This window comes from Scyliorhinus canicula, chromosome 17 (genome assembly GCF_902713615.1).
Source record: "Scyliorhinus canicula chromosome 17, sScyCan1.1, whole genome shotgun sequence".
Taxonomy (NCBI): domain Eukaryota; kingdom Metazoa; phylum Chordata; class Chondrichthyes; order Carcharhiniformes; family Scyliorhinidae; genus Scyliorhinus; species Scyliorhinus canicula.
The window spans coordinates 89,936,006-89,950,251 of record NC_052162.1 but is presented as its reverse complement, the minus strand read 5'-3'; the positions used below and the strand labels follow the sequence as shown (position 1 = coordinate 89,950,251).

General features: G+C 49.9%; 1 protein-coding gene across 1 annotated transcript in view; it reads left to right on the top strand.

Moving 5' to 3' along the window:
• LOC119951992 (sodium- and chloride-dependent neutral and basic amino acid transporter B(0+)-like) overlaps window positions 1–13,510 on the top strand; it is a 79,571-nt gene extending 66,061 nt beyond the window's left edge. Inside the window, exons 11-14 of the mRNA XM_038775442.1 lie at window positions 2,677–2,776; window positions 7,008–7,117; window positions 8,828–8,998; window positions 13,010–13,510. Of these exons, the coding sequence (XP_038631370.1) occupies window positions 2,677–2,776; window positions 7,008–7,117; window positions 8,828–8,998; window positions 13,010–13,138 (510 nt within the window). The 3' untranslated portion in view covers window positions 13,139–13,510. The remainder of the gene's footprint in view (window positions 1–2,676; window positions 2,777–7,007; window positions 7,118–8,827; window positions 8,999–13,009) is intronic.
• The last annotated feature ends 736 nt before the right edge of the window (window positions 13,511–14,246 follow it).

The following is a 14,246-nucleotide window of genomic DNA, read 5'->3' as shown; positions in this document are numbered from 1 at the left end:
CCAGAGGTAAGACTCAGCAGAGTAAAAATTGCCTGGGCTAATGCAATGTTGTTTGGCTAGGGGAGTCTCTGGGGAGTTCATTTGTTTTCAGCTTGGAGAGATGATGTCACTGCTGGCTGAAGCTAACGTATTCAGACATTTTGAGAAAGCATTTTTAGTTATGGTCTGATTTTGCTCACCCTTTCGACCAGAAGTAAGGTCTTTTGGTCTCACAGTAGGATAGTTATAAAAAAAAGAGTAATAGTATTTGAAACAATACAGACATGTCTGAGGACAAGGGGGAAGCTGAAACAAACCAGTTGAAACAGCTTTTTGAAGATATTCAGCCAGAGTCTGCGGGGATTCTAACAGGAGCCAAATCTGTTCTGGAAAGCAAGTATTTTTTACTCTCTACCATTGGAATGTAGGCAGGATTGAGAGTGGTATGTATTTCCTTTCTTGTTGTTTAATTGGGACTAGAGATAGTAATTAAGGGTATTGTATTTACTGTATTGAGTGTTTTTGTTTAAGGAGTAATTGTAAGCTGTTTTCTGGTGTGATGTTGAAGAGTTTAATATTGTGTTGATCATAAAGTTTTGTTTTAATATGGGAAATCCTTATTTCTTCATGCATTCACTTCTGGAGCAAAGTATTCTTTCCGCACAGTCTCACAAAATAAAATATTGGTGTATTGGTCCAATATCCTAGCCACTGTTGGGGTCTGGTCTGGGATTGTAATAGTGGGATGAAGGGCATGGGTTGGTGTAGGGGGCATGAGAGGACTTGATGAGAGAAGAGGGTGCTTTTGTTGGCATGGTGGGTATGAGGGGCCATGACGTTACTGTGAAAATTCCCTCGTCGCCACATTCCAGCACCTGTTCGGATACATTGAGGGAGAATTCAGAATGTCCAAATTACCAAGCAGCACATCTTTTGGGGCTTGTGGGAGGAAATCGGAGCACCCGTGCCGCCCACAAAGTACTGCACAAAGTAAATTATTAGCGACTGTGCTAAATTATTAGTGACCAATTTCACAAGGTACAGCTCAAAGTAAATTATTAGCATTCGATTTCAAAACCCTGGGCAGATTTGTTGAGCCATTGCATTTGTGTCTGTCACAAATCGTAACTGACATTTTTGATAATTTCTGCATACTTTTATATCAGCGTTTATCCAGAAGGACCTTGTCCGGGAGTTGATGCAAATAATTTCACTTGGTGATAGACATGGGTGGAGATAATTGCATTATATATCTGAAGTGATAGGCAATCTCGTTTGGTCAACTTGTTTCCAACTGTGGCAACACGGTAGCACAGTGGTTAATGCTGTTGCTGGGCAACACAGTCATGCAGTGGTTAGCACTGCTGCCTCACGACGCCGCGGTTCCAGGTTCGATCCCGGCTCTGGGTCACTGTCCATGTGGGGTTTGCACATTCTCCCCGTGTTTGCTTGGAATTCGCGCCCACACCCCAAAAGATGTGCAGGATAGGTGGATTGGCCACACTAAATTGCCCCTTAATTGGAAAAGAAAATGAATAGGGTACGCTAAAATTATTTTAAAAAGAAGAAAAAAAACACGGTTGCTTCGCAGCACCAGGGTCCCGGGTTCAATTCCCGGCTTGGGTCACTGTCTGTGCGGCATCTGCACTTTCTCCCTGTGTCTGCGTGGGTTTCTTCCGGGTGCTCTGGTTTTCTCCCACAAGTCCTGAATGACGTGCTGTGAGGTGAATTGGACATTCTGAATTCTCCATCTGTGCACCTGAACAGGTGCCGGAGAGTGGCGACTAGGGGATTTTCACAGTAACTTCATTGCAGTGTTAATGTAAGCCTACTTGTGACAATAATAGTAAAGGAAACACAGTAAATGGACAGCACTGTGTGTGACAGAACTGACTGAATTTTTATTCGGCCCTTTGCATTGCTTTGGCACCTGACACCTGACGCAATTTTTAATCAGCAGGTTAATTAGTGGGCAAGTGTGTGCTCATCATCCAATTAGGTTGGCAGGCAACCTAATGGTTAATGTCCAATAGCAAGGGAAGTTTGGTGGCCCCATGTTCAGAGGTAAGTGTGACCGATGTAGATAATAGAGAGTGCCCCTCAACATGGGTGTGCCCTCTGAATAAGTTTTATACATTTTTAAATTCAAAGAGACCATCGCAGCCAGGCTGTCATTCTGGAGAGGCAACTGATCAGCCAGCAGCTGCGGCTGAGACCCTATGGCAGTGGTGAGCCAGTGGGGTTGTCTTATAGCAGAATGGAGTGCTGTCATCCTCACAGTATTCTGATGGCAGGAGGCCGCCTCCAATTTTTGGTCAAGCTTTCAGTCCCAATGGGTGGCCCACGCGATGAATAGAAAGTTCTAATAAAAGCTGCCTTATTAGGCCCTGTAATTGGTCAAACAGGTTACTCTCTCCTCGCAGGCAGTGAGCTATCACCATTTCCCAATCCTGCCTGAATGAAAATGGTCCAGGACCAACGTGCCCAGGAGTAGGAATTTGCACGTCGGCCTGTCTCCAATCCCTCCCCCTTATGCAAGTGGAAATCCTACCCCAATGTCTCAAAAGCAAAATATTATTGGGCTGGCTGGTTATGGGTTGAGAAATGTGTAGGTTTCCTTGTCCAGAGAAATCTTATTTTGAAGAGTTTTGTTGGTTTCTCCTACAGGCTACTTTCTAATATTTCACTTCTTTTCAGGCTGGGATTTACTGGATCAATTTAATTGACCATTTCACCGCCGGCTGGGGAATTCTTGTAGCTGCTGTCGCAGAACTTATAGCCCTAAGCTGGGTCTATGGTAAGTGCAGGAGGGAAACAAAATTAGTTTAAAAAATCTTCATTGGGTTCATATCTTTCAAAAAGAAACAAGACAAATTAATAGGGCATATAGATTTCATCTTCGATGCTGACTGACAATTAAGTTACCCCCATTACCTGTCAAGTCCTTCCCATTTAGATTCAAATGACATGTTGGAGGTAGGCAGTGTCTTCTGCATCCTTCAATCAAAAAGTTCTCTTTCCCTGCTGGACAATTGATTGTTGTTGGGGTAAATTTTGCTGTATCCATTTTCTGGCTGATTGGAGCGTTATTCAAATCTAATTTGCATATCACGGCCTGTTATCAATTTCTCCCAACCGTCAAGTAAGTAGAACAACATCAGTCACTGCTTCAGTATGCTCCTGATGTTTGTGGCATCCATTTTCTATTCTTCAGCACAGGATAGAGAGTTCATTTTGGTTGTACACCCTGCTCCATTCTGATAACAGGGACCCCTCTCAGCACAGATTTGAAATAGGAACGGACATGCAGGGCCTGCAGTGCTGACGAGGCCCACCGTGTAGCCCATTGAATCTGGATGGGCACGGGAGTACTCACCATGCTCATGTCTGCCCTGTACCCACTGCAGACAATGGATTTCATAGTACAGCTAGGAATGGTTGGCATATGACTGGCCACGGAGGCCCTTGCAGATGTTGCTCGGCGAGGGCCCTACAATACAAGAGTCTGCCCAGGAGAAGCAGGGGCCAACCGGTGAGGGTAGAAAGCTAGCCGTCTAACAAGCCGCAGAGGAGTTGGGAAGGAAGCCCCACATCAGGCCTCATGTCTTTCTGCAGCGTCTACCATTGCAGGGCCTGCCAGACCAAGCGTGTCGCCACCAACTCTGGCTGAGCAGGGAGACCGTGCGACATTACTGCCAAATTATGGCGTACCTGGAACTGCAGAGTATTGGGGAGGACACCCACTCCCCGTGGCCATCAAGGTGACGGTCGCCCTGATCTTCTACAGCACAGGCACCGAGTGGGGATCTGACTGGGATATCGCATACCTCCGCGCTGTCACGGATGTCCTATATGCCCCGGCGGCGCACTATATAAACTCTAAGGTGGACCACGCCCACCAGGCTGTCTGGGTTTGCGGCAATTGTCGGCATGCCCCATGTCCAGGGGATGATCGAGGGACTCATGTACATCTACGAGCACCAGCGAATGACGGGTATCCTTCAATAACCGGAAGGACTTCCACTCCGTGAGCATGGTGTGTGACCACCGGCTGCACATCAAGCACGTCTGTGCCCGATACCCAGGCAGCGTGCATGATGCATTCATCCTGACACATTCGTTGGTGTCCTCTCAAGTGAGGGGTTGGCTCTTGGGCGACAGGGGTTATCCGCTGCAGGCGGAGCCTCTCCGGAAGCCCCAGACCAACACGGAGAACCGTTACAATGATGCCCTTGCAGCAAGTCATCGTGTGGTATATCGATGTCCTGAAGGTGTGTTTCAGTAGCCTGCATCACTTTGGTGGGGTGCTCCATTATAGCCCTAGGAGGCTCTCTCACATCGTGTTGGCCTGCTGTGTCCTCCACAACATCGCGCAGTAGAGGGGGGAACATGCTGGAGGAATAGGACAATGAACGCCAGGCCTTGTTTGAAGAAGAGAATGCGGAGGAATGCTAGGATTGGCAGAACATGAAGCCTGGGCAGGCATAGGAGGCCGCCCGACATGTGCACCAGGGCCAAAGTTCACGGGACAACCTAATCGCCTCCAGGTTCGCCGACCATGCAGCCAGACCACCAGCAGCCCAGTCATCCTGTCCCACCCCACATATCACCCCCCCATCCATCCACCCCTACCTGCACTCCATCCCCACAGCCACCCCCCCCCCCCCCCCCCCCCCCCCCCCCCCCCTCCCCACCATCTCCAAGCTTCCCACCGGCTTCACCACAGGGTGTTGGCCCTGGGTTGGCAGTTTCAGCAGGTCTGGTCCATTAGTTGGAGGACGATGATGGCCTGCAGTGCGATGAGCTCTGGTGCTCTGTATCGTTTGACAGTGTCTGATTTCACGTTCTATTTTTCGCCGAGGTGATCCCTGCGTGTGTGCTAGCCAGTCCATCACACGAGCCCTTCAGGGGAGGTGAGGTGGGGGTTGATTCTAAGGTCGGGAATGAGCGATGATGGGTCACTCACCGGGCAGGCCTACCAAATGCTACCTGGCCCTGTCGTCTCCAAGGGCGAGGAACCCCTGACTGTCGCGGGGGCCCTGGCCTTTTCCCACATCCCACATCACTGGCCTCCCAGACTCTCTCCCCCAGCACACTGTCTGCACCCAGCCTATTCCTCACATGCTTCAGATAGGTGACCGAGGCAGTTCAGAACGTCAGTGAACAGATGTTTATTTGTGACAGTGCTATGTACAATAACTATGCCGTAGCCTCTAACGCTAGCCTATGTACTACACCTGAGCCAACTTAACTGGTGTCTATCTTTCTAATCTTACATGTCCAAATGCTCCATCTAGGAGGGTCCTCAGGCGATGCATCAGGTGTGGAGGTAGCCAGCTACATATCCTGCCCTCTGACCTGGGTGGCCTTTGGCAGCCGTCCTCTGGAGTGACCTAGCCTGGATGGGCCCGGCAGTCTTCCAGGTGTCACAGGTGGTGTAGTACCACCCTGCTCTGTCCGTTACCCATCAGATGTACCAGGGACTGCTGGGGGGAATTCAGAGGTACTGCAGTGTTCCAGCACCTTCCCTGCGGTAGACACCAGCACGGTCCCCATCACTAACTCCTCCTTTAAGGTGCCCGATGGCCCCAGAGCTATTCCTTGGGATGAGGGCTCAGCTGTCACCTGGCACTGCCAATCCTGTAGGCCCGCTCTCGTCTCGACCAGGGTCTCAAGGCTCGCGGCCTCGGAGCACAGGGACTGTGCCACATCCCTCTGGGACAGTGCCATGCCACTCAGTGACTATGCCAGGTCCCTCTGTGACTGGTTCAGGTCAGCCAGCTCCAGGCCAATGCTCTCAACATCCACAACCATGGCCCGTTGTGACTGGGCCACATTCTGGAGCGATATAGCAATGTCCATGTGGCCCGGGTACATGGCTACCTATGGCATGGCGTGCTGTCCTGCACTAAGTGCATTCCAATCACTCAAGCTTGTGATTTCACTGCACTTACCTCTCTTTGTTGTGGTCAATGTTGACAAGCATTGGGGTTTCACCAATTAGGCCACTGAAGCGTGAAGGGATATGAATGGATCAAGGCTGTACATGGTTTTTACAAGCTGTCAATCACAGAGCACTTCTAGAAAGCTATGAATGGCCTGCAGATAGTGGGTCTGTGGGGACCAGAGGCAGGTACAGCTGTGTGGCCCATCCAGGCCAGGTCGCTCCAGAGGACGGCTGCCAAAGGGCACCCAGGTCACAGGGTTGGATTCCTGTGAGGAATGGACATGTGGAGCTGCAAGGTACATATTGCAGCTATAATGCCCTTGTCTGGATTGCTCTCTAACTTCCAGGCAAGCATCCCTTTTCTGGGGTGGGGCATGGCCTGTGCATTGTCTATGGAGGGAGTTTCTTTAGGCAGGGGGTCCCTATGGGAGGGGGTGGGGTCCACCTATTACAGGAGATCCTGGGGGGGAGGAGGATCTTCATATTACAGGGGTTGAGCACCCCACTGATTGCCCGCCATGGCCCGAGTGACCAGCCGTACGGATGCACCCAACCACCCCCCTCCACCTCACCAACACCCCCCCCCCCCACCCCCCACCCCTCACACCCCCTATCCAACACCGGATGCCGCGGCCCACTCAAGGGGAACACCCGCAGTGGCCCTTACAGAAAGTTCCCAGATGGGTGCTGCAGAGCGTACCGCTGGCATGGGTCTCGCCAGCCACCAGTCTCTCAAATGGAGGATCCCGCTCAAGGAGTTTTGCACGCAAGACTGGGTGGGATGAGGCGTACTTATTTTCTTTGAGGGTCATTAGCCTTTGGAACTTTCTTCCTCAGAGAGCAATGGTGGCAGGGAAATAGATTATTTTTTAAGACAGAGGTGGACAAATGCTTGACGAACAAGAGAATGGCCACAGTCAGATCAACCATAATCTTAGTGAATGGCAGAGAGCAGGCCCGAGGAGCTGAATGGTCTATTTCTACTCCTGAATCATATACTTTTTTTTCTACAGTAAACAAGCTGTTCTGAAGTCTGGACAATCCAAGTGATTGTGTCTCTCTGCTTTCTTGTTGTTCACAGGGGTAAACAGATTCATCAAAGACATTGAGATGATGATTGGGGAAAAGCATTGGCTCTTCTGGTTGTGGTGGAGGGCGTGTTGGGCTTTCATCTCTCCAGTTTTGCTGCTGGTAAGGTGATATTACAGGCGATATTCTTTGTTCTTGAATTTAAGTGCTCCTGCAAGCTGAGAATCGGCACTAGTGGCTGCTGGCCCCAAGAGCGCCACCCATGTACTATTCACATACCAATGCATGCAAATGTTTGCGTGGCGGCAATGCCGCTGGTTTCCCTTCCCTTCCAGGTCTCGGGCTGTCATCTTGAACGGGCACCCTGATCCCAACGTCCAGCAGTAGGAATCAGGGTGGCCATCACCATCCCCCCACCCCCACACACACACATGAGGCTGACCCGGTCCTTCCCCACCAGACCCCTTCAGCCCCCCCCCCCCCACCCCCCCCAAGAGCCACTCGCCGGCATTGTTAAGGGTGCACTTTGTCCTGGCAATATGGATCTAACTCCCTGGCAGACACCCTAGTCTGGCATTATTGGACTCCGAGGGGGGCCAAAGTGTTTAGCCCATTGATCATGTGCCCTCTGCCACTGTCAGGCTGCAGAGGAGGGTCCCCAAGAGGCCTGGTTGATGGGAGGGCTCAGGTGTACTTAAGGGGTTGATCCTGGGACCCTCCCCTGGGATGGAGGTCCAGTGTCAGGTCTGCCTCTTCCAGCTCTGCACAACCTGAAGAACACTATTGGCATGGTAGACTCAGTCAGCCTCCTGCTCATATTCTTCACCCTGGTGTCATCTGTTTAAACTCTGAATGGGCTTTCTCACTCTGAACTGCTCTGCCTGACAGGTACAGAGCAGATCAGAGAGTTCATTGACGATTCAAGCCAAGAATTTCCCTTTCTTTCACACCTACTCGCTCAGCTCAATCATTTTAAAGCTGCTGCTTTTTTGAAGTGTCACAGCCTCCCTAGAAACCCCACAACACTTCAAAGGGCTTGAAAGCCCTTGATATTCTTTGAAAGGACTTCATTCAATTTCACAGAAATTGATTGTAGCTTAATGGTTCAAACACAGGTGCCAGAACGTTTGTTTAATTACTTTCTCTTCATAGAATCATAGAATCTCTACAGTGCAGAAGGAGGCCATTCGGCCCATCGAGTCTGCACTGACTGCCAAAAAAGCACCCGATGGATGCCCACTCCCCCACCCATCCTCGTAACCTCATCTAACCATTGGACACTAAGGGGCAATTTTGCATGGCCAATCCACCTAACCTGCACATCTTTGGATTTTGGGAGGAAACCGGAGCACCCACAGGAAACAGACGCAGCAATCCCAAGGTCGGGATTGAGCCTGGGTCCCTGGTGCTCTGAGGAAGCAGTGTCTGATTGCATCTGAAGTTCCCCCCCTCATTATTCCATCTTCTTATGATTGACAGCCGATGACCACTTCAGAATTAGAAGTGGTTTCCCATCCCCTTTTCTAACCGCAGGGAGCACTTAGCATTGTTGAAGTGGTCAGCAGCTGTCAATCATAACATGTATGCTTAGAAACGTTGTAGTTTGCATATTCCTGCCGGCGCACGGGTCGGGAAACCCGCTACAGCCAGCGGCGTGGGAACGACAACTGCGGATGGATCTGCTGCCAAGCGTCAATCCCGTTTTTGCCCCGATGCAGGATTCTCTGCCCTATCAGGTTACCCGATCATCTAGTGGGGTATGGAGAATCCTGGCCTATATCTTTCAAACAGTGATTTAAACTGAAAATAATCAAGCTGCAGATAGCCTCTCATTCTGATTCTGATCTCATTTTATGCAATCCTTTCATTCAGGCAATCTTAATCTGGTCCTTAGTAACATTCACTCCTCCAACATATGGATCTATTCAGTATCCTGGCTGGGCAACAGCACTTGGCTGGTGTATGATAATCTTCTGTATTATGTGGATCCCTATTATCGCCATCAAGAAAATTGTCCTGGCTAAGGGTTCGAACTTGTGGCAGGTAAGAAAACACTTTTGATGTGCTGACGTCAGTGAGGCATACATGAAAATCAGCTTGAGAAAAATTGTGCTTTAGTTACAGTTTCTGAAGAGCATCTTCTAACATTCTCTTACTCATTCATTCACATACACACGACCACCCATCCTTGTGCTTTTGGCTAATGGAATTTAAAATTGAGCACTAATTTTGGACAATGTTGTTGTAGGCGCATGAGTTACGAGATTGAAAATCAACCTGTTTTTCTCCTTGTATCTATCAGAAATAACAGCATTACATCCTATCAGTCCTAAGCAAGTTGACTGGGGCACTTTTTCATTTTTATAGTGCCTCTCAGAACTTCAAAATGTTCCAAAGCATTTCCTGCAGCTAATGAAGTCACATTGAAGAATGTAATGTAGAGAAATCTCGTAGCCAATTTACATATAGCGAGGTCCCACAAACAGCAATGGAATAATAGAACCAATAATCAATTTTTTAGTGACATTACACCAGAAGGGCGATTCCGTGAGACCTTTTATATCCATGTATGTGGGGACACAGGCGTTCAGTGCGCTGCCCCATCAAACAGTCAGCAGTTTTGACAATACCATAATCCTATGGAATTGTACTGAAATTCAAGCTATATGCAAGAAATGCAAGAAATACTTAAGTTTGTAGACTGAGACTTGAACTCCTGACCTTCAAGTTCAGAAGGGATAGTACTACCACTGACCCATGGCTATTAGTTGCATGGATGTAGCATGTTGCCACCAAATCTTTCAGTTCATTAAACATAATTCAGATTCAGTAAATTCTGAAAGCATTTAAATGTGTTAGTTCATCTCCCACAGTGTTGTATCTGGGGCGTCAAAATCAAGAGCTGTCTTCAGATGATAAAAGGTTACAAAGACAGGAAATACTTAGGCACAGCAAACAGATATGGTTCAGTCCCGATTTTATAGTCATATATTCGGAAATTAATTTTACATATGTTTTGATTTTAATTCAATATTTATAGCTCTTAGCAAAATCAAAATGACACCCTGGTTGATTGTGACATAGGTAAACAAGTGAAGAGGGCAGTCACTAGTGCACACACCTCTGCATCTTTTCTCTGAGGGTTTTCCTTGCTTTACGCTCTGTAGCTACTGAAAAAATAAATATTTTCAGTTAAAAAATTCTCTCTCACTGAGGAGGCTTCAGGCGAATCCATGTCCAACAACCTGTTCTAAAAACTCTGCCCCACATTTAGACAGCTGTGATAAATTCCACCACATGAACTGAGACCATCCACAATATTCTAAAGAAAGAGTCCTTCTCAATCTGCATGTAGGTAGCCTTTGACAAACCTGAACATGACATTCTGCTGCAGAGCCTCTGTGTGCTTTCATGCAGTTAGGTGGAACTGCACTCTCCCGGTTCCCTCCTTACCTAGTTAGTCACAAGCAGAAGAACACTTTCAGTGATTTCTCTTCCCAGTCCTCCACCATTATTTCCCCCTCACCGCCATATCTAATTTACACGCCCACTCCCACAACATCACTGAAAACAAACAGCATTACTTTCCAAATTAATGATAGCCATGATGTGGAGATGTCGGCGTTGGACTGGGATGGATACAGTAAAACGCCTTGGTATCACTAGCTGCGCTCCGAAAACTTGTGACTCCAAACAAACCTGTTGGACTTTAACCTGGTGTTGTAAGACTTCTTATTGTTTCCAAATTAATGTGGATTTTGTCCAGCTCTACCAACACCCACATCATTTGATTCCTCCACTTCCTCAAACTGCAAGACTGCTTGCCTTACATCAAAGTGACTGCCTCTTTCCACTTCTATAACATCACCTAACTTTGCCCTTGAAGGCGAACTAGATGGATTTTGATCTCTCCATTCCTGACTCAATTCTGGGAATTTTTCTCATTATTCTACAATTCAATTAAATCATGGCAGGCTTGCATTTCAACTCATTTACCCACCTTGATTCAACACCTTTACTTCACAAATACTGATCATCTTAGTTTGGAACTATTCAACTGACACAGCTTGAACAGAGTTTTGGATGAGAAAGTTACTGATTTCAACTACCTTCGGCGCGATTCTCCGCTGCCCACGACAGGTCGGAGAATAGTGGGAGGGTGTCCCCGACATTTTTCCCGCCCTCCCGCTATTCTCCCCCCCCCCCCCCCCCCACGACCGCCCCATGACACGAATCGCTGCTCGCCGTTTTTTACGGCGAACAACGATTCTCCCCAGGCCGATGGGCCGAGTTCCCAGGCCTTTACGGCCGTTTTTACGGCAGCAAACACACCTGCTTGCTGCTGTCGTTAAAAACGGCCGCAACATGCCCGTTCTGGGCATCCAGGGCCCCGATTGGCATGGCAGTACCACGGCCGTGCCAAGGGGGGCATGGGCCCGTGATCGGTGCCCACCAATCGCGGGCAATGAGTCCGTAACGGACGCACTCTTTCTCCCTCCGCCGCCCCGCAGGATCAGTCTACGGGGCGGCTGAGGGAGATGATGGCCCCGCGCATGCGCGGGTTGGAGCCGTCCAATCCGCGCATGCCGCGATGCCGCTAAGGCCACGATGCCGTGGTTCACGGGGCCCCGCTGCTAGCCCCGCCCGGGGGGGAGAATCGGGTCCCGGGAGGGGGCGCGGAGGCTGCCGTGAAACACGGCCAGTTTCACGGCAGCCTTTACGGCTCGCCGCATTTGCGGAGAATCGCGCCCCTTAAGTGTGAAAAGCTACTCCTTGATATCACCCCTGAATAGGGTGCGATTCTCTGCAAATGCGGCGAATCGTGAAGGCTGCCGTGAAACTGGCCGTGTTTCATGACAGCCTCCGCGCCCCCTCCCGGGACCTGATTCTCCCCCTCCCCCCTGGGTGGGGCTAGCAGCGGGGCCCCGTGAAGCACGGCATCGCGGCCTTAGCGACCGTCGCTAAGTCCGCGCGCCAAGCGTCACGCCGGCTGACGCGCATGATGACGTAAGCCGCGCATGCGCGTGTTGGACGGCTCCAACCAGCGCATGCACGGGGCCGTCATCTCCCTCGGCCTGCGGGGCGGCGGAGGGAGAAAGAGTGCGTCCGTTCCACCGGTCGCGGGCCGTGGTACTGCCGTGCCAATCGGCGCCCTGGATGCCCAGAACGGGCATGTTGCGGCCGTTTTTACGACGGCAGCAAGCAGGTGTGTTTGCTGCCTTAAAAGCGGCCGTAAAGGACTGGGAACTCGGCCCATTGGCCTGGGGAGATTTGTGTCATGGGGCGGCCGTTGGGGGGGGGGGGGGGGGGGGGGGGGGGGGGGAATAGCGGGAGGGCGTGAAAAATGTCGGGGACGCCCTCCCGTTATTCTCCGACCCGTCGTGGGCAGCGAAGAATCGCGCCCCTATTCTTTTTAGATAAGCCCACTTGTTCAGGACTTCCTTACCAGAAAATATTTGTTCTCTGTCTACCATACCATGGGTGGGATTATCTCATCACAGGGCTGAGCCGGACAATCACCGGGATGGGCGCGAATTGCGCCACGCCGCCCCGACGCTGGAGAATCAACGCCATTGGCTCCGGCGCAGTTGGCGTGGTGCCGGTTGGCACGGAGAAGGGAGCCACTGCTCATGCGCACATTGGCGCCAGTCCCACTGCACATGCGCAGACCCGCGGCATCTGACGCTGGGGATCGGCAGCTGGAGCGGCGTGGGTCGCTCCAGTGCCATGCTGGCCCCCTGTAGGGGTCAGAATCGCTGCTCCTGAGGCCATGTTGACGCCGTTGAGAAATGCGACAGTGTTTACGACGGCGTCAACACTTAGGCACAGGATCAGAGAATCCCGCCCCCTATCTTTTAATCACCTTAAGCACATAAATTGGATCACTTCTTTAGCTGAGGAAAATGCACGCCCAGTCGATGCAACCTGCCCTCATAATTTAACCTCTGTTGATCTGTTATCAGTCTAATTAGAATCAAAGTTATTTTTCTAGCTCAGCATTAGTGATTGCTAAAAGTAAAAAGGTTGTTAATAGTGTAAATTTTCTTTTCACAGAAAATTGTTGCAGCCTCCAAGCCAACTCCAGACTGGGGCCCATACTTGAAACAACACAGAACGGGAAGATACGACAAGACAAATCAAGATTTTACACAAGCTGGTACCCCTGAAATGGCAAAACATTAGGGGACATTTCCAGTTCAATTTCCAAAAATTTAATTCAAAGTGAAAGAATTTTAAAAGAAAATGTGTTGTTTTAAAATAACTGGAAATTTTTCTCTCAGCTAATCTTTCAAAACACGGGATAATTTTAAAAATGCATACTTGCTCTGCTTTGCCAAGTAATTGAATTGTGTGTTCCAATGGAAAATCAGATGGAGCCACTTGGCTGAATTCCTACGGCACATTCCCAATCAGCAAGGTTCTTTCCTGGGAGTATTTATTCATGAAATTATTTCTTTTCAGCTTTATTTTTAAAAACATTTGTCTATAAAAAATACTTCAGGGGAATTGGTGAAATTTAAAAAGACTGCCTGATACTACCTCAGAGACATTCTGTATGTGCTAACCACTGTGCCACCATGCCGCCCATACTCATGGTTATGGGCACAAATCAGTACGGAGCCCAGTGCAACAGGTAAATCGTGCGAGGCCGGTCCGATTGCGCGTCACAAGGTGCGATCTGGATCTCTCCCTCACGAGGCGAGATCCAGATCTGAATATTTAAATGATCCATTAGACTCATTTAAATACCCGGACGCCAGATTCATCCAGTGCCCAGGACTCAACACTGTGCCTGGGAGAACTCGCCAGAGTGCTGTTTAGTACTGGTCCACACAAACACGGACCAGGTGTAACGGCACCTGTGATAGGGGGACTCTCAGGCCATTGGACACCCCTGATTGGTTGGGGGAAGGGCAGGGTTGTACCCTGGCACCTGGCACTGCCAGCCTGGCACCATGGAAGTACTATCCAGTCAACATGGCAGTGCCAATCTGGAACTGACTGAGTGGCACTGCCGGAGTGCCAAATGCATTGCCAGGGGGCCAAACTCACAATGCCAGAGTGCCCGTGTGCCAGATTGGCACTGTCAAGGTCTGGGCCTGTGGGGAGGGGTGCCTCGCTTTTTCGGAGGGGGGGGGATAAGGGGGGGAGGAGGGGAGTTCCCAGGGGCCTCGCCAAAGATGGGGGGACTGAGGGGGGGGGGGTCAATAAAAGTGGGGGAGAAAGATTGGGGCTGCCGATTAAAATGGTGTGCCGGTCTGCGAACAGCCATTCCTGCTGGCGAGGTGAG